At 49.6% G+C, this 20,363-nt stretch overlaps 1 protein-coding gene across 6 annotated transcripts in view; it reads left to right on the top strand.

Annotated features, from left to right (window-relative positions):
• Nucleotides 1-20,363, top strand: part of PNPLA7 (patatin like phospholipase domain containing 7) — a 151,936-nt gene that overhangs the window by 44,601 nt on the left and 86,972 nt on the right. For all 6 annotated transcript variants that reach the window (XM_040406056.1, XM_040406057.1, XM_040406058.1 and 3 more), the window contains 6 exons: nucleotides 7-147; nucleotides 679-838; nucleotides 1,602-1,682; nucleotides 7,742-7,870; nucleotides 9,427-9,507; nucleotides 18,134-18,299. In XM_040406056.1, coding sequence (XP_040261990.1) covers nucleotides 7-147; nucleotides 679-838; nucleotides 1,602-1,682; nucleotides 7,742-7,870; nucleotides 9,427-9,507; nucleotides 18,134-18,299 — 758 coding nt within the window. The remainder of the gene's footprint in view (nucleotides 1-6; nucleotides 148-678; nucleotides 839-1,601; nucleotides 1,683-7,741; nucleotides 7,871-9,426; nucleotides 9,508-18,133; nucleotides 18,300-20,363) is intronic.

Below are 20,363 nucleotides of genomic sequence, written 5' to 3'. Positions count from 1 at the left end.
ATATAGAATACTTCGTTTTAAGAAGGAATATCCCACCTTACAGAAGAAAGAGCCTCCTCCTTCCCTTTTGGAAGCTGATCTTACAGAATTTGATGTTAAAAATTCTCATTTGCCCTCGGAGGTGTTGTACATGCTGAAGAACGTACGGTGAGTACTACGTGACGACCTCTTGCCCGTTCTGTGCAGGTTCTGCTGCCCTGTGCATTAAGCCTTCGTCGCACATTTCTTACTCTTTTCATGGTCACGAACTTTACCAAATGCTGCTACAACTTTAATAGCGAGCGCTGACCTTTTTAATGAACATAAATTGCTGCATTTCAATAATGCCCACGTGTCAGGAGATGGATAACTGCTCTCTAATAGGGACATTGAACTTTACATTTTTCTAAAAACCTTTGGTCTCTGTGAATTTTTTTTTTAGTAAGGTAACCTGCAAATTATCCCAAGAGAATTGCAAATTTCTGATTTTCTGGCATCTATTTTGTGAGCACTTATTGGGCAACTTACAGTATTGTCACGGTTGCTTTAGGTCATACTTTGACTAAATGCTTCCATTACTTCTACTCTTTTACTTTACTGTTGGCTGTTTCACGTGTCATTAGGAGAGGTTGCAGCCATGTTAACAAATCTTATGTTATAATTGTCTGTGATTAATTGCCACTTTGTCCTTTTTGGCAGAGTCCTGGGTCATTTTGAGAAACCTTTGTTCCTTGAACTCTGCAAACACATGGTGTTCGTACAGCTTCATGAAGGGGAGTACATTTTCCGCCCAGGACAGTTGGATAACAGTATTTATGTAGTCCAAGATGGGATTCTGGAAGTATGCATTCAGGAAAGTGTAAGTACACTTTTTATGGCTAAATTATTAAAGGGGTTGTTTCATCTCCTATATATCCTAGTCATATGCCACCAATGTCAGATAGGTGTGTTTCCCACCTGACCATCAGGTGTGTAGGGGTTAAGGATGAGTAAATTGAATTGCGGTGCCATAAGTTTGACTTTGGGAGCAGCCACTGTTCATGTGCCACTACCAAGAAATGTAGCGACGTATGCCCAGTTGGTGCTTCCAAAGCCGAATTAGAGCTGCACTTCTACTTGGACCAAGATTGTCAGGACTGGATGAGACGTTAATCAACAGGCAGGTGGGGACATCCCCTCACAGGTGAAGAATTCTTGCTAATGAGACGAATCGGCTCATTCATCACTAGTATAGGGCCCTCCTGACTCTCCCCCCAATGGAAGACGTCAAAGAGAGAAGGATCGGGTTGCTGGATTTTAAGTGCCTGTTGCCTTTTATTCTCAGACTGATAAGCCATCACCAGGGGTGTCTTAACAGCTGTGGCTGTCCCAAATCAGAACACGCGCGCGCTCAGCTGAGTGTACGTGTGTATGTGGGGATGAGAGCGTCAGCTATCTATATGGCCAGCTTTAGTCTAAAATGGCCTTCAAATGGTAATAATAGATTGTGTTCAGGACTGGTGTCTCGGCTCTGGGTGATATGTAGGACATTTCGGTTAGTGCTGATGCATAGCATGCGTTACCGGGTTCTGTGACACATATATACTGTATATATGAGCGTCTTTCATGTTTTTTTTTTCCAGGATGGGAAGGAGATGGTGGTGAAAGAAGTTTTGGCCGGAGAGAGTGTACACAGTCTGCTCAGCATCCTTGATGTCATCACCGTGAGTTCAGCTCTTCTCGTACCTAATGTGCAAGATCAGATGAAATGACTATGGGTCGCTGTACATGAAAAAAGACATCGCTGCTTTCTTCAAGAAACAGTACTACACCAGTAAACTGGTATTGCAGCTCAGCCTCATTCATTTCAATGAAGCAAAGCTGCAATAGAAGAGACAACCAATGCACTGGTATAGTGGTGGTGTTTTTGAAAGACAGCAGCCATTCCTGAAAAACTTTTTCTAAAAGGACACGTCCATCATTTTTATCACATATTACCAGCTTAGATGTGTATTCGATCTATTTATTTAAAAAAACACAAAAAACAAACAGGTGGATGTAATTTCTGTCCCAGTTCTGTAATTTCTCCATGTTTGGCCTCTCAGTGTGGCCAACAGTCTCACATAACTCTGTTAGGGCAGGAAGGGGTTATGTCTGAATTAGAGCATCACACATGTGCGCAGTGCTCTTCTGTGGGCGTCTTTATCTAGGTCTACTGTATGAAGAGAACAGTAGAGCTGTCACAGTTATACACCTACTATCATCATGAGGATTACTCTGCATATAACTTGTGTTGGCTTCTACAGATAGACATTATGTTGTGTTTAATTTTCAATGGTATAGTATTGCTGAACTGAATAGGAAAATGCAACCACAAATCCTCCCAAAAAAATTTTATTACCCCTTTTAGACAGAATTATCCCTTTAAAGGGTTGTGCAGTGGTGTCACATTGACCTTTCCTTAGGTGCTGGACGATCAATATCAGTCCAGCACGCCTGCTGTTTAGCTGTTTGAAGGGTTTGCTGCACTTTTAAGGCCTCTTTCACACGGGCGTCGCGGGTGAGGGCTGGATTCGATGCAGGTGCGTTCAGAGAAAATCGTGCGAGTAGGCAGGCAATTTCAGTCAGTTTTGACTGCGATTGCGTTCCGTTCAGTTTTTCGATCCCTCTTTCATTCAGTACTTTCCATTGGGTCGCCCTTGTATATATTAAAGGGTTTCTCTGGGCTTTAACGCCTTATGCTACAGAACATGGAGACTCGGGAACACTGGGACCCGAGCAGAAGAGCCTGCAGCCCAAGCTCAGTGACAACTGCGGCGTTGAGGTAAGTACAGAGGAAACTATCTTTCATCCCCAGGGACTGAAGACCTGGGGTAGTCCTATGGAAATTAGTTGGCCTTATCTTATGATTGAAACTGCTACCGGTAGCTGCAGGCATGTTGTAAAGGTACATGGGATGCTGATCACAGGGACCATAATGTGTAATGTCTGAATTGGCTCCAAATCGAAGCTTCACTTCTATTCTGGATATAAACAATAGGGCTGAGAAAAGCTAAAATGCCATGTGTCATCTAATTACGCTGTGCTCATAAATAGGGGTGAGCGAACTTGTGTTTTCAAGTTCAGCGTGCAAGGTTCTTATGGTCCGTGGTAGCGGAATCCATAACGGAGTTCTTAGTGACCCGAACCTTGCACACCAAACTTGAAAACACAAGTTTGCACATCCCTACTCATAACCTTTACTTGTGCGTAAAAACGAGATTTTTGTAAAACTTTACCAGTAAAATCTCTTGCTCGCTCTTCATTGGGGGACACAGAGACTGTGGGTATGGCCATGTCCTCTAGGAGGCGTTGACACTAGTAAAAGCTGTTAGCTCCTGCCCTGGCAGCTATAATCCCTCCAGCCTGGAGAGAGAGCTTCAGTTTGTGAACACGCAGTAGGAGAAGCAAGTAAACCAACGAAAAAACGTGGAACAGCAACAATGTCAAGAACCCAACTAGGTTCTAACCAGCAACAGCCACAACTGTGGCCGAACTACAATACTGGGTGGGTGCTGTGTCCCCCAATGAAGAGCGAGAAAGAGATTTTACTTGTAAGTTTTACAAAAATCTCGTTTTCTCGCCCATATTCATTGGGGGACACCGAAACCGTGGGTTGTCCAAGAGCAGTCCACAGGGAGGGAAAACCACAGACCCATGGAGCAAGCGCCCCTGCAGGCAACTAAGAACTGCCGCCTGCAAGACCACGCGGCTCAAGGCAGCGCCCATCGATGCAGAAGTATGTACCTGGCAAAATTTTGTGAATGTGCGTAAGGAGGACAGTAGCCGCCTTGCACAACTACACGGCCGAACCCTGAATCCTCCGAGCCCAAGTGCGCCCACCGTTCTGGTGGAGTGAGCTGTGACACCGAAGGGCTGAACCCTGCCCCGGGTGCAGTATGCTGGAGGCTGGCAAATAAATCGTCGGAGCCCTGACAACCAAATGGTGCAACTCCCTTTCCCTAGGGTGTGAAGGGGAGGGACACAGTGATGGAAGGACAATTTCTTCATTGAAATGGAAATCAGAGACCACCGTCAGGGAAAGGAATGAACGGGCCGGAGAACCGCTTATCCCTGTGAAGAACCAGGAAGGTTCTCTGCAAGAGAGCGCCCCAACCCGGACACCCGTCTGATGGATGTGATAGCCACAAGAAAAAAACACCTTCCAGGACAGGAGTCGGAGAGACATCTCCCGCAAGGGTTCAAGGGGAGAACTCTGGAGCGCTGAAAGGACCAAGTTCAGATCCCAAGGCGGTAAAGGAGGACGGTACTGAGGAACCGTAGGTGCCATTCCCTGAAGGAAGGTTATTATGGATAGGTAGAAGTAGAGACGATATGAGAATCACTGGCGGTGGAGTTCCGTCAGAGCCCGTGTATTGACGGTATAGCAACGCTGCTCGACGGAAATTTCGACCCAACCAAGATGAGAGAAAAACTCCTGCCTCTAGGAGGAAGAATAGAAGGGGTGTTCCGTTCCAGGAACGAAACTCCATCAACGGTGGTGAGTCGTGACAACACCCCCGCTCAGCCTGGCGTGGTGAGTCTCGTAGTCTAGCCACGGAATGTGCAGTGAAAAGGCATGACTACCATCGAACTGTCATGGCAGTCATTAGTGAAGTCTTGAGAGGTAGCTGTAGATACGGGTAGTATACCCAGGACCAACGGGTAGGATTCACCTGTAGAAGGAGAATATGGAAAACGTCACAGCCCAACAGTCGGTCCGGAACGAGACTGGAAGTAAAAAAAACACAGAACCAATACCCTGCATCAGCGTAGATGAGGGGAAGTAGTAACTTAGGAGCTACCAAGGTTTGCGAAGTGACCGTGAACCCTGAGCCAGAGAAGGAAAAAACGGAAGGAAATGGGGCAGGGCGAAGCCCATTCCCCATCTGGGACTGGCACTACACAGAAGTAGCCACCGGATGACAGTGACGGCGCCATACTCCACCCAAGGAGGAGGCCATGCAACGTACGCCACCGAATTTGGCGTTAGAAGAATCCGTCACCTGACGAAGGAGCCGTGCAGGGGGAGCCAGAGTATGTAATAGCTACTCCAGGACCCCCCTACCGTAGGAGCCGCAGCGTGCCCGCCAGCACAAACTGAGGGGCAGACTAGAGGTATCCGGTAGAGGCCATGGTACCATACTGCCCCAGGGAAGGAGAGCTAACCTTAAACACTCCACGTGGGAAGGGCGTTGAACAGGAACAACCGCCAAGCCAGAGTCAGGGTAAAACCCCTACCTGATGGAATGCCACACTGCAGCGACTGCGAACGCTAGTACCAGCGTAAAAACCGCATCAGCGGAGGAGAACATGCTGCAAAGCTAAACCAGAGTGCCAGCACAACCACTTCCCACATCAGAAAATGGTGGATAGGGAATATAGTCAGTGTAACCATCGACTTGCTGGAACATAGTCACAATATTACGTGCCATGGTGTTCGCACTACATATTGTTGAAGACACCTATTGGAACAGTGGAGGACCATGGAGATGGGGGACGCTAGGACACGAGTGACGCTGGGCAACCCCCTGAGGAGAGAGGTTGTCATATTCATACCACAAACATGGCGCTCCTCTCGCTGCTTTATTTTATAGCAGTTGCATTTTAAACGAGGGTGAGTGATTTGGCTGTCCCAGTACCCGGCCTCTGTTTCTGCGGACATCCAACATGTATTGATACTAGGGATGAAACGATTACTCGATTTGAATCAAGCAATTTGACACAAAAATTTTTTGCATCGAAGATTCGTTTGTGTCACGTGATCACGGAGCGGGAATGAAGCGCTTGCTATTACTCCCGCTCCGTGGTCTCCCGCTGGCCTTCAGTAGTCACCTTTCCAGCCGGGGGCCTCCGGACCCTCCACAGCACATCCATGGTCCCGCGCCGCACTGACCTCCTGACGTTCGCACGCTGTGACCTGACGCGCTGTGTGACGTCGGACGCAGAGCAGCGCGGAACGATGGAGTGTTTGTCTTCTGGAAAGGTAAGTTGGTGCGACTAAGGCCGGGCGCCCGCAGTGCACAGCGTCATAGCAACCAATGACGCTGTGCACTCCGGATGTCAGGAGGAACGGGGGGGGAGATGATTTCACAAGGGAGGGGGGAGAGCTGCTGGCACAAGGGAGGGGGAAGAGCTGCTGGCACAAGGGAGGGGGAAGAGCTGCTGGCACAAGGGAGGGGGAAGAGCTGCTGGCACAAGGGAGGGGGGGAAGAGCTGCTGGCACAAGGGAGGGGGGGAAGAGCTGCTGGCACAAGGGAGGGGGGGGAAGAGCTGCTGGCACAAGGGAGGGGGGGGGGAAGAGCTGCTGGCACAAGGGAGGGGGGAAGAGCTGCTGGCACAAGGGAGGGGGGGAAGAGCTGCTGGCACAAGGGAGGGGGGGAAGAGCTGCTGGCACAAGGGAGGGGGGGAAGAGCTGCTGGCACAAGGGAGGGGGGGAAGAGCTGCTGGCACAAGGGAGGGGGGGAAGAGCTGCTGGCACAAGGGAGGGGGGGAAGAGCTGCTGGCACAAGGGAGGGGGGGAAGAGCTGCTGGCACAAGGGAGGGGGGGGAGAGCTGCTGGCACAAGGGAGGGGGGGGGGAAGAGCTGCTGGCACAAGGGAGGGGGGGGGGAAGAGCTGCTGGCATAAGGGAGGGGGGGAAGAGCTGCTGGCACAAGGGAGGGGGAAGAGCTGCTGGCACAAGGGAGGGGGGAGAGCTGCTGGCACAAGGGAGGGGGGAGAGCTGCTGGCACAAGGGAGGAGGGAGAGCTGCTGGCACAAGGGACGGGGGAGAGCTGCTGGCACAAGGGAGGGGGGAAGAGCTGCTGGCACAAGGGAGGGGGGAGAGCTGCTGGCACAAGGGAGGGGGGAGAGCTGCTGGCACAAGGGAGGAGGGAGAGCTGCTGGCACAAGGGACGGGGGAGAGCTGCTGGCGCAAGGGAGGGGGGAGAGCTAATGGCTCTGGCGAGGGGGAGAGCTGTCGGCTCTGGGGGATAGTTGAGCCGATTGGCACTGGGGGGAACTGAAGCACTTGGGCTGATCACACGGGGGAAAGAAGGGTGTTGGGGACTGATGACAGGGGGTCTGAGTTTTTATAAAGGAAAACAGTCTATTAATCAATTTTTTCTTATTAGAATACTCGATTAATCGTAAAAAATAATTGATAGAATACTCGATTACTGAAATAATCGTTTACTGCAGCCCTAATTGATACTCTCGATGATTTTTCATTATTCCTGCCCTTGGGATATTTGTCAGCTCTGTTGTGTTGTGTTTTGTTTTGTTTTTTGTTGTGTGTTTTTTTTTTTTCCCAGAAATAATAAATGAAAGCGGGGAGGGAGAAACGAATGATTACTGTTCCTCGCAGCGTTAGATAAGCAGATTCCATGAGGATTGAAACCCTCCGCTCACAGGGCGCCTTCTAAATTATCTGTTGATTTGCCCTGAGAAAAGTAATTTTTTTTCTCAATTTCCAAGAACCTGGTTCTGTATTGTAGTTTAATATTGCATTACGTTGGGGGAGGGTGGCTGACTGTTGATTTGAGGCCTTGTTAGCGACTGGTTTGTATTCAAACTATGTAATCACACACCGACTTCTCTTTTCACAATGTCTTTAGATGCAGCTTGTGCAGTAAAATATTAGTAAGGTTTTGACGATTTAGTAGTTGAACTGGCAGGTTTGTTATCATGTTATCACCATGATGGATACCGAGAGCCAGCAGCATTTTACCTTACCATATCCATATATATTGCTTTCTCCTCAGGGGCATCCGGCTCCTTACAAGACCGTATCAGCCAGGGCTGCCACAGCATCCACCATCCTGAGACTTCCTGCAAATGCCTTCCAAGACGTGTTTGTCAAATACCCGGAGACACTAGTGAGAGTGGTGCAGGTGATTATTGTACCCTATATTATTGTGTTGGGGTATAAACTAATGGACCCTACATAGACTTATGTCCCCCGAGTTGCAAGAAATCATAGGGCTCCATAGAAAAGTAACCCAGGGACCCACTATCTTCACTTACCCCAGCTAGAGATTTGAGGATATTGTTCTGATTAAGTGTGTAGATTAGGGAGTCTACTTCTGTGACATCATCTACATTTACTGTTACCTTGCTGATCTCTTTCCATAGTCTGTGATAAAAACACAACATTTGCATGCCACCACTAGGGGGAGCTCAGTGCAAAGACATTATTATGGCCTACGTTGCACTGTATAAACTCCTCTGCCTTGAGCTCCCCCTAGTGGTAGCTGCAGGCAGACAGCTTTGTAACATGTGAAGAAGAATTTATATATTTATGCCAGTTGTCTGGTGTAAATACATTTGAGAAATTTGCTGTTCAGGATGAGCGCCATGTTTTTGACACACCTTTTCCTTTTTTTCTGACACAGAAGTCAGAGGGTGACTTTTTTTTCTTAAAATTTTCTCTGCTAATAAAAAAAATGCACCTGAAATCCAGTGCTTTGCATTCTGCAGTGCCTGGGAGTGTTTGACAAATTAGTGGCGTAGGGGTAGGGGGCTCATACTAAGTTTTTCTATGAGATATGTGTACACCCATGCTTAGGGGCCTGTTGCCATCATAGGTGGCCATTGTAAAAAAGGAATATATATATATATATATATATATATATATATATATATATATATATATATATAATTATAATTACATACATATACACACCACATTGTATACCATTGTATGGAATAGTCTAGTATACCGATATTGCTCCAACAGGACACTTTTTTTTGCCTCCACCTAGTAAATAGAGCTTTAGGGATACATTTGGCATGTACTCAATCAGTTTTTTTTGCCAGCATAGAGCCATAACTTGGTGTGAATAGGCCCTTATCTGTCCTCTCTGCCCTCCCTTCCACTATCTTCCAGCAAACGTTCACTGCTGCTCACCTCTTGCATCTCTTTCACAAAGGAGTTGAACCCCCCATGCCTATTAGGGTCCATTCACACGTCCGCAAATGTTTTGCGGTCTGCCAATTGCGGATCCGCCAAACAAGGACACCGGCCATGTGTGTTCCACATTTTGTGGACCGCACGTGGCCGGCACTATGATAGAAATGCCTTTTCTTGTCCGTGGCTGCGGACAAGAATAGGACATACTCTATTTTTTTGCGGGGCCCCGGAACGAAAGTGCGGATGTGGACAGCACATGGTGTGCTGTCCGTATCTTTTGCGGCCCTATTGAAAATGAATGGGTCCACACCCCTTCTGCAAAATTGTGGAACGGATGTGATCGTGTGAATGGACCCTTAATCTGGTTGTTTCACCTGGGTAAATGTATTATTCTACCAGAAGTCTTTAGAGATCATAACCTATACTAGATCGTATCACATTTTAATGAGTAATCTGTGTCTGACTGTGAATACTAACTGGGTATGCTTCAGTCTCAAAACCAGTGAGTATTAATTCTCTTTTACCCATGTTTCCCAGATCATCATGGTCCGGCTGCAAAGAGTGACGTTTTTGGCTCTTCATAATTACCTTGGTTTGACTACAGAGCTGTTCAACTCGGTGAGTAGCCCCTTAGGGCTGATTCACATGAGCGGATGCCGTGCGTGTCATCTGCAGCGTGAATGACAGCCAAGCCCCGCTCCGGACAGCAGAGACACGGAGCATTAACATGATTAATAATGCTCCGTGCCTCTCTCTGATCTTTTTACTACAAATGTGATTTTGTAGTAAAAAGATCACAGAGAGGCACAGAGCAATATCAGTCATGTTAATGCTCAGTGTGTCTGCTGTCCGGAGCGGGGCTTGGCTGTCATTCACGCTGCGGATGACACGCACAGCATCCGCTCGTGTAAAAGAGCCCAGAGATGCCAGGACAGTGCTCTCTGCTCTTTACAGGTATGGAAGAAGAGAATAAGTTACAGCGCCACCCTACATCAGAATAATACACATTGTATGATGTTATCTCCTCACAGCTACAAACCACAAGGGAGATTAGACAGCACCAAGAGTATATATACACATACTGACAGACTAAGGGCACCTAGTGTGTGTGTATGTTGTGTTTATTTTTATTTTATTTTTTGCAACCTTCCACCAGACAAAAGCAAGCAAACTTTATTTCAACCTTAGGCCTCTTTCACACTTGCGTTGTTGGGATCCGGCATGCACTTCCGTTGCCGGAGGTGCCTGCCGGATCCGTAACAACGCAAGTGTACTGAAAGCATTTGAAGACGGAACCGTCTTCCAAATGCTTTCAGTGTTACTATGGCACCCAGGACGCTATTAAAGTCCTGGTTGCCATAGTAGGAGCGGGGAGCGGGGGAGCGGTATACTTACAGTCCGTGCGGCTCCCCGGGCGCTCCAGAATGACGTCAGAGCGCCCCATGCGCATGGATGACGTGATCCATGTGATCACGTGATCCATGCGCTTGGGGCGCCCTGACGTCACTCTGGAGCGCCCGGGGAGCCGCACGGACGGTAAGTATGCTGCTCCCCTGCTCCCCGCTACACTTACCATGGCTGTCAGGACTTTAGCGTCCCGGCAGCCATGGTAACCATTCAGAAAAAGCTAAATGTCGGATACGGCAATGCGCCGAAACGACGTTTAGCTTAAGGCCGGATCCGGATCAATGCCTTTCAATGGGCATTGATCCCGGATCCGGCCTTGCGGCAAGTCTTCAGGATTTTTGGCCGGAGCAAAAAGCGCAGCATGCTGCGGTATTTTCTCCGGCCAAAAAACGTTCCGTACCGGAACTGAAGACATCCTGATGCATCCTGAACGGATTACTCTCCATTCAGAATGCATTAGGATAATCCTGATCAGTATTCTTCCGGCATAGAGTCCCGACGACGGAACTCTATGCCGGAAGACAATAACGCAAGTGTGAAAGAGCCCTTAACGATAGTTTTTTGCCCAATTCCTTGGGGGACACAGGAAACCTTGGGTATAGCTCATCTCCATAGGAGGCGTGACACTAAGTGAAAGACTGTTGAGCCCCTCCTCCAGCAGCTATACCCTCAGCCTGGAGCGAGCGACTACCAGTTTTTTGCTTAGTGTCAAGGAGGCAAGACACTCTCTGCACTGCAGAGCTGTCTTTGCTAAAGATTTTATTTTTTCTCTTTTTATTATTTTCAACTTTTTTCCTTTTTTCAACAGGGACAACAGAGTCGCAAAGACCTCTCTGTTTTCCCGGGGTTGAGCAGCGCCAGTGCCGGCTATCCGCACTGCTGCCTCCCCCACAGAAGAAAAGGAGGACCAGGGCAGCCCAGCTCCCCTGCATCCCGCCAGCACAAGGGTCGCCCGCCTGCAAGCCCCTCTCCAGCTTCCTGCCACTTCGGTGCCAGTGGCTGAAGGGGCGTCCCTGCTGGATGGACTGAGGGTGAAAACGTCGACTGGTGAGGTGGCTATGCAGCCGTTCCAACCCAAACCCCCCCCCCCCCCGTGTTAGGGTTTTAACTTCTGTGTTCCCTCTGCCTAGCCTTGTCACATTACAAGGCTTACTGTCGGCTTCCCCCCCCCCCTTGTGTGTGGAGCAGGACGGAGCGGTGCTCGTGGGGGAGGGTTTACTGCACAAGTTTACCTCAGGTGCTGCGGCCTTGTGGGGCCGCCTTTTGTTATCTCGGCCAGTGCTGCCGCTGTGTTCAGCTGCCGGCTGACTTCTCTTGCCGGCTACCGGTGTGTCATTCGCCGCCGGTGTATAAGGAGGTGGTCGGGGGGAAATATTTTCTCGGCGGCATATTTGTTTGAATCGCGCGCGCGAAAGTTCCGGCGGGGGGCGGAGCTTCGTTCCGCTTCTCCTTACATGTTAGACATTCAGTCGGGGGGGCGGACGTCTTTCTTCCCGCTCCTCGCTGGCCCCGCCTCCTCTTCGTGCCTGCTCTCAGGACGGATCGTTTTTACCTCAGGTTTTTACCTCAGGTTTTACCTCAGGATTTGCCGCTGCTGTTGCCGCTGCTGTTGTCGCTGCTGTTGTCGCTGCTGTTGTCGTCCGCTCCCACTGTGACCTGGTAGGACTGTTGACCCTTTCTAGCTCTGCAGCCCTCTGGCCTGGACGCTTTTATATTACTTCAGCCAACATGTCTGACCCCTCAGCGCCGGCCGGTCCTTGGTATCACACCTGCACCGCATGTAAGGCGCCCCTCCCTCAAGGGCAGCCTGACCCGCATTGCTCGGCTTGCAAAGCCCCATTACAGGGTCCGCCATCTGTTGTGTCACCCCCTGGCCTATTGGATCCCCCTGACTGGGCTAGATCCCTTTCCCAGGCTGTGGTCAGCCTCTCTAACGTTGTAGGCCGCCTTGCAGAGGTATTGCCCTTATCGCAGCCGGATATTTCCCCTGCTGGGCCCTCCGGGTCCGCTATCTTAGCTGACCCGTCTGAGTCCCTCTCTCCAGGCGACACCTCCAGAGCCCATCAACCCCAGAAGCGGTCTAGGGCGGAGCGCCTATCATCCTCGGATGCTTCAGTATCACCCCCAAGGGTGCGCTCTCAGTCGGGCCCTTCCTCGATACAGGATATGCCCTCTGAAGGGGAACTAGTTGATTCAGATTGTGATATGGACTCGGCCTTGCCTTCAAAACTGGCTTCTGCTGTGGGCCATCTTATTAACAATATTCGTGATACCTTTAAGATTCACGATGATCCTCCTAATTCTGAAAAAAACTGTTTCCTTTTTTCGCCAAAAACAGACGTCTGCAGTTTTTCCCCTCCACACTGACTTCTCGTCGGTGGTTTCCAAGGCCTGGGCCCGCCCTGATGCCCGTTTTACCCCGCCTAAGAAGTTGGATATCTATTATCCATTCCCGGCGGATTGCATTACAAACTGGGCGTCACCACCCAAAGTCGACCCCCCGGTGGCCCGTTTGGCAAAAAGCACGGCTATTCCCGTTGCTGATGGCTCTTCCTTACAATCCACTGAGGATTGCCGTATAGAGGCCATTACCAAAGGTATCTTTGCAGCCTCCGGTTCCGCCCTCCGGCCGGTCTTTGCTTCCGCTTGGGCTGGAAAAGCGGTTTCAGAGTGGGCTTCTCAGCTGGATCAGGAGCTTGAATCCGACGTCCCTATTCAGGACCTCCGTGCTCTAGCCCAACTTATCGTTCAAGCCGGCAAATTCGTCTGTGAAGCATCCCTTGATGCGGGGGCTCTCATAGCCCGTTCGTCTGCCCTGGCCGTTTCGGCCAGGAGGGAGCTTTGGTTAAAGGTTTGGACGGCGGACTCCACGTCAAAGCGGTCTCTTACTGGCCTTCCCTTTACTGGTTCTCGATTGTTCGGGACCCGCTTGGATGAAATCATATCCGAAGCCACGGGGGGGAAAGAGTACGCATCTTCCTCAATCTAGGACTAGGACCACCACTCGAGGCCGTCCCATTTTTTCTCGCTTCAGGTCTTTCCGCAGGGCTCCCGCACCTCGCACCTCTTCAGGTCCATCCCCTAGCTCTGTCCAAGACAGACGTAAGAAACCTTTTTTTTTCGGACCCAGCCCTCCTGGCGCAAGTCACAGCCTGCTCGCCCTCCCGCGACCAAGCAGAACACTACCTGAAGGGGGACGTCTCTTCCTGTTCAGGGACTTCTGGCAGGCGCACGTCTCCGACGCCTGGGCTCTCGAAGTTGTGTCTTCCGGGTACAAACTCGAGTTTACGTCCCTCCCCCCAGTTCGGTTCTTTCGCTCCCGGGTTCCCCGGGATCCCCAAGGGGCGGCCGATTTCTTTACTGCCACTCGCACCCTTCTGGACAAAGGGGTCATCGCTCCGGTTCCCATGGAAGAAAGATTCAAGGGGTTCTATTCGAACCTTTTTGTGGTCCCCAAAAAAGAAGGCTCGGTTCGTCCCATTCTGGATCTAAAACGGTTAAACCGTTTCCTTCGTCTTCAGCGATTCTGGATGGAGTCTCTCAGGTCGGTGGTGGCCTCTCTGGAAAAAGGGGAGTTCCTGGCCTCTATCGACATCCAGGACGCCTACCTTCATATTCCAATCGCTCGGTGTCATCAGTGCTTTCTGCGCTTTGCAGTGGGGTCCGACCACTACCAGTTCGTTGCCCTCCCCTTCGGGCTGGCGACGGCCCCTCGCGTTTTCACAAAGGTCCTAGCCCCTGTCCTCGCCTTACTTCGTTCCAGGGGAGTTTTTCTTCTTCCATATTTGGACGATCTCCTTATCAAGGCACCCTCTCTGTCACTGACATCTGCCAGTGTGGACCTCTCGCTACAAACCTTACGCCGGTTCGGTTGGATTATCAATCTTCCCAAATCCGCTCTTGTTCCATCCAGGCAACTGATCTTTCTGGGGATGCTGCTGGATACAGATGCAGCGGAGGTTCGGCTTCCGTCAGAGAAGCGCCAGCTCCTTCATCGGTCGGTTCAGAGCCTTCTGAACCACCGCCGTCCTTCCTTCCGGTTCAGCATGCGGGTCTTGGGACAGATGGTGTCCTGTTTCGAAGCAATCCCCTACGCGCAGTATCACTCCCGCACCTTTCAGACTGCCATTCTGTCCGCATGGGACAAGTCCCAGGAAAGTCTGGATCAGCACTTTCCCCTTCCCCCCCAGGTTCGCTCCTCTCTCCTCTGGTGGTTACGGACCCCTCTCCAAGGGAAGTCCTTCCTACCGATAACTTGGTTGGTGATTACCACCGATGCCAGTCTGCGGGGTTGGGGGGGGGTGTTTCCTCCTCGGTCCGTACAAGGCACTTGGTCTCCATCGGAGTCCAAACTGCCAATCAACGTTCTGGAGCTGAGGGCGGTTCTCCTCTCACTCCGGCATTGGACTTCGCTGCTTCAGGGTCACCCTGTTCGTGTCCAATCGGACAATGCCACGGCTGTGGCATACATAAATCATCAAGGGGGCACTCGCAGCGCGGCGGCAATGAGGGAGGTGTCTCTAATCCTTCGCTGGGCGGAAGTTCATGTTCCAGCCATTTCGGCCATTTACATCCGGGGAGTGGACAATTGGGCGGCGGATTTCCTCAGCCGGACGACGATCGACCCGGGCGAGTGGTCTCTGCACCCCGACGTCTTCGAGTCTCTTTGCCTCCGTTGGGGTCGTCCGGACGTGAATCTCATGGCCTCCAGATTCAACCACAAGCTCCCCACCTTCATGGCCAGAACCAAGGATCCAGACGCTTACGGCGCGGACGCGCTCGTCCTTCCCTGGACGGAGTTCTCTCTCCTCTACGTTTTTCCGCCCCTGCCTCTTCTTCCACGAGTCCTTCGGAAGATCGCGGCGGAGGGCACGCCTGCGATCCTAATAGCCCCGGATTGGCCTCGTCGTCCTTGGTACGCCGACCTTATGTTGCTCCTGGCAGACGCCCCCTTGCCTCTGCCTCTAAGAGAAGACCTCCTCTCTCAAGGGCTGATCTTCCACCAGCATTTAGGGTCGCTACGTTTAGCGGCGTGGCTATTGAAACCGCGGTCCTAACGCGGCGGGGGTTTTCTGCTGACGTGGTCCGTACCATGATTCGTGCGCGTAAACCGGCATCGTCCAGGATTTATTACCGAACCTGGCGGGCCTATTTGAATTTCTGCGAGACCTTAGATGTTTATCCCCTTTGGTTTTCTCTCCCCACGATTTTATCCTTCTTGCAGTCTGGTCTGGACTTGGGTTTGGGTCTCAGTACCCTAAAGGGTCAGATCTCAGCGCTTTCGATCCTTTTTCAGCGACCTCTGGCTCCGCTCGGTCCAGTTAAGACTTTTCTTCAGGGGGTTGCTCACTATGCTGCCCCGTATCGCGCTCCCGTTCCATCTTGGGATCTTAATGTTGTGCTGACGGCTCTCCAATCTTCTCCTTTCGAGCCTCTGCGCAGGGTTTCCCTTCGCTTGTTGTCTTGCAAAGTTTTTTTCCTCGTTGCCATCACGTCTCTTCGGCGTGTGTCTGAATTGGCGGCACTTTCTTGCGTAGAACCCCTCTTGGTTTTTCACCAGGACAAGGTGGTTCTCCGCCCGGTTCCGGATTTCCTTCCGAAGGTGGTGTCCGCTTTTCACCTGAATGAAGATATTGTCCTTCCTTCTCTGTGCCCGTCCCCGTCTCATCCTCGGGAACGGGATCTTCACCGTCTGGATGTTGTTAGGGCTCTGAGGATCTACTTGGATGTAACTAGACCCTTTCGGCGCTCGGATTCTCTATTTGTGGTTCCGGAGGGTCCGCGCAGGGGGCTGGCGGCATCTAAAGTGGTTATTGCCCGCTTCATCAAGATGGCTATTGCTGAGGCTTACCGTGCTAAGGGCAGGGAACCGCCCTTTGGTGTTACCGCTCATTCTACCAGAGCGGTCGGGGCTTCCTGGGCTCACCGAAATCGAGCTTCGGCTGAACAATTGTGTAAGGCGGCCACCTGGTCTTCTTTGCACACCTTCACCAAGTTCTACAAGGTGAACACTTATGCATCGGCGGATGCTGCTTTGGGCCGCCTGATCTTGCAGGCGGTGGTGCCTTAATGCCTATGGTGCTTTAATTCTTCTTGGGTTGTGGTCCCTCCCTATTTGTGGACTGCTTTTGAACGTCCCAAGGTTTCCTGTGTCCCCCAAGGAATTGGGCGAGAAAACGAGATTTTTGTATAACTTACCAGTAAAATCTCTTTCTCGCTCTTCCTTGGGGGACACCGCACCCACCCATTGTTTTGGTTGCCCTGACGGGAGTTTTGACTTGTTGGGGTTAATTTGGTTGATCCTTGCCTTTCTTTTAACTACTTGGGCACATAACTGGTAGTCGCTCGCTCCAGGCTGAGGGTATAGCTGCTGGAGGAGGGGCTTAACAGTCTTTCACTTAGTGTCACGCCTCCTATGGAGATGAGCTATACCCAAGGTTTCCTGTGTCCCCCAAGGAAGAGCGAGAAAGAGATTTTACTGGTAAGTTATACAAAAATCTCGTTTTTCCAGGTGTTTTAAAAAAAAAAAAAGGGGTTGGATGAGGTATTTCCAAATTTGTCCCATGCCAGTAAATTCTATAAAATAAAAAATATTCCTACACGGCCATGTGACAACAGCCGGCACACAGATGTTTTTTGAACCAATTAAAGGCAGTGGGGCTAGTCACATGGCTGCTTTTCTAAGAGCCAGTGAATGACGACTGTCCAAAAATAGGACCCCATTGAAATCAGTGGGACTGTTTACAATGGCCATTTAGACAGGAATGCGCCTATCGGGGCAACCAGTAAGGGCATTCTTTATACTGAGGGGCACTAATGGGGGCATTAGAAATACTTGGGGTCACTAATGGGGCATTTAATAATACTGGTGGGCACTAACGGGCAATGAATCGTACTGGGGACGTTATGTATACTAAGACACCGCAGGGGTTGGGATTATTATTATTATTTTTTTTAATTAATCTGTTTTTAATGATGGTTGAAAAAAGGCCATGAAAAATGGACGGACATATTATATTTTTTTCCTTGTGTGAATGTAGCCTTAAAAGTCCTGTTTTGAACAGAGCTTTGTGTGCCTGATTGATCCAGACTTCAGGTATGATTTACCACCTCTTCTCTCTCGTAGTTGAAATTAATGGAGCAAATCTAGTCGTCCCATCTACTGTCTCTGTCTCACTTTTCTGCAAATTTGTCCCTCGCCGGCTCTAAAAATGAACAAACAGCCAATTAGAGCTCCACAAATAGACATGGTGTCTGGCCGAACATATGTTCGCAAATTCCTCCATATCTCCATCCTAGCTAATGAGCAAATTCTTGGGATTTCTAGATCAATTGTGTTTTGCTCCTTCTGCTTCACACCTCGTCTCTGAATCGGTTTGTCCCTTTTTTGTGTTTTTGTTTGATCTTTTAGTTTTCTTATGCCTTGCACATTTTGTAGCCTTTAGTTCAGGACAGTTCTTGATCTAAACTGAGGCAATGATGCTGGGGGTGAGGGTTTAAAATCTTCCCTTACCACTGTAAGCGGTTATGGTTTCACTACCGCTTATAAAAGAAGCATTCCCATTCCCAATAACATTGCTCAGAAAGTGGACTGTTGGCCTAGACGAGCTCTTGGCCGACAGCTATCTCCATGTATTGGCAGCATGGCGCTTTCACAGTACAGTGCTGCCCAGAAAATGTTGTTATGATGGGGAAGAGGGGGCTTATGCCGGACAGCCAGCCGTAGGTCTCTGTTGTGCACACAATTAAGCAAAGACGACTAGTTACTGTCACTTTAATGGAAACAACTCAGCAAACGTGTGCAATTATATTAATGTGCATTTAATTTGTTCAACAGGAGAGCCAGGCCATTCCTTTATTGTCCGTAGCCAGCTTGACCTCAAGCACGGGAAACGCTAAGAGCGTCAGAAGACCGATGAACAGTATGTCTATTGAAGAGGACCACCTGGATCGGACTGAGAAGCCTGCTGAGTTCCAGCCAGATCAGGATCCAGGAATTCTGGGTGCGTCTGTGAATCCGTTATGATTCTATAGTGGCTTATAATCATCGATTTAAAGGGCTTTTCCAGAATTTCGATATTGATGGCCTGTCGTCGGTCTAGGTCATTAATATCCTATCGTCAGGGGTCTGACACCCGCTACCCTCCTTCGATCAACTGTTTGAAGAGCGCTGCATCCAGTGATGTCATGTTCTCCAGTCACATGTCCTAGACACCCTGACACTCACTAGAGCGCTATGGCCTGCTCAAACAGCTGATCAGAGGGGGTGTCGGGTGTTTGATCCCAAGATCTGATATTGATGACCTATGCAGAGGAGAGGTCATAAGTATCATGATCTTAGATAACCCCTTTAATCCACAACATTAACATGCGTGTAAATACATGTGCTGCATTGCTATACTGTATTTTGTTACAGTCAGTTTTCATTGCTGCAGTTCTTGCCAATGTTGAAACCGCAACATATAGAACAATAGCAAATCAGTCACCTACCGGACATGCTGTGTTTAACTGCAAAATGTCAGTAGGGTCTCCTGTTATCCCATTCAGGATAGTGAAACATCTAGCCACCTCTGTAGGTTAGGTCGAATGTGTGTTGCCTGTAGTAAGATGATCCTGTCACAGAGTGGCGCTGCAGCTCTTTGGGCCACTTGTTAGTCTATCGTATTACACAAGAGGATGAGAAACGACGACGAGTGCTGGTGTAAAGGATCTGGAGCCTTTTACATGTCTCCGATTTCTGATTGATTTTATGTTGCAGTAACATATTCTGTAGGTCTGCACACTTGAACATGTCCCTACCCAGGGGGCTCACATTCTGGTTTCCGTAACCTAAAGGGAATGTTTCATCAGAAAATGACCTACTGCTTAAATGATGTTTTTATGTGACCCATAGTTTTTTTTCTTTTTCCATGTCATTCTACAGTATGGAAAAATATTCCTATTTTTGCACTTGCCACAGGATTCACCATTCGCAATAAATGATGGTCACAGCTTAGGCTACTTTCACATTAGCATTTTCAATTCCGCTATTAAGATCCGTCGTAGGATCTCAATAGCGAAAGAAAACGCTTCAGTTTTGTCCCCATTCATTGTCTATGGGGACAAAACTGAACAAAACGGAATGCCCCAAAATGCATTCCGTTCCATTTGGTTGCGTCCCCATCGCGGACAGAAAAACGCTGCAAGCAGAGTGCCGGAGATTAGCCATAGTTGGCTAGGTCATCAATATGGTGGGGGTCCAACTCCAGCACCGCCGCCTGTCAGCTGTCTGATAAGACTGCGGAGCTCCGGTGAGTGCAGCGGCCTTTTCACAGCTTACCAAGCACAGCGCCGTCCACTGTATTGCAGCTCAGCCCCATTCACTTGATGTCACATGGCCTAGGAGGAGGCCCGGCACTAGTCTCTTCAGACAGCTGAATGGCGGGAGTGCCAGGAGTTGTAGGGATAGGCAGTCATTATCAAAATCCTGGACAACCAAGATCGATGGTGCCGAGTTTCTTACATCTGGAGAGTGCCTCCTGAGCAACACTCTCTCAGCAATGTTTGCAGCTTGTTAAATTGTAGCAGCGTGATTACAGGTGTCCGCGAAGATGTTGTAAGTGTGACATGAGCAGATATTAATAGAACCACAATGATCATGTGTAACACTGCGTTATCAGCGTGATCGCAAGGCGTGCAGCAGTATGACAGGAGACAATGAGGCCAGGGCGCTGTTTTTTTTTTGTCGTTTTTTTTTTATGTAAACTCCGCTATATGTTATGTATGGTAAGTGTGAGAAACAACACAAACACAACCTAGCACTGCCCTTTCACCTTTTCGGCCTCTTTCACATGTCAGAGGTGTGCTGTCTGTGGTCTCCACGCGTATCCATTGAAATACTGTGTGTAGTGGGGTCTTGGAATTGCAAAGAATAAATGCAAACAATGTGCAAGAAAGTTCATTTTTCTAATGTAGTGAGCAATACATATAACCACAGAACACCAGAAACAATTATCTTGCAGCAGAAAAAAAAGTTGGTGGCAAATTGTGAGCTTGTTAATGGTTATCTGAGGAGCGTTCTGCCACGA

Source organism: Bufo bufo, chromosome 8, assembly GCF_905171765.1.
Source record: "Bufo bufo chromosome 8, aBufBuf1.1, whole genome shotgun sequence".
Lineage (NCBI taxonomy): Eukaryota > Metazoa > Chordata > Amphibia > Anura > Bufonidae > Bufo > Bufo bufo.
The sequence above is the reverse complement of the archived record's forward strand: the minus strand, read 5'-3'. Positions and strand labels throughout refer to the sequence as shown.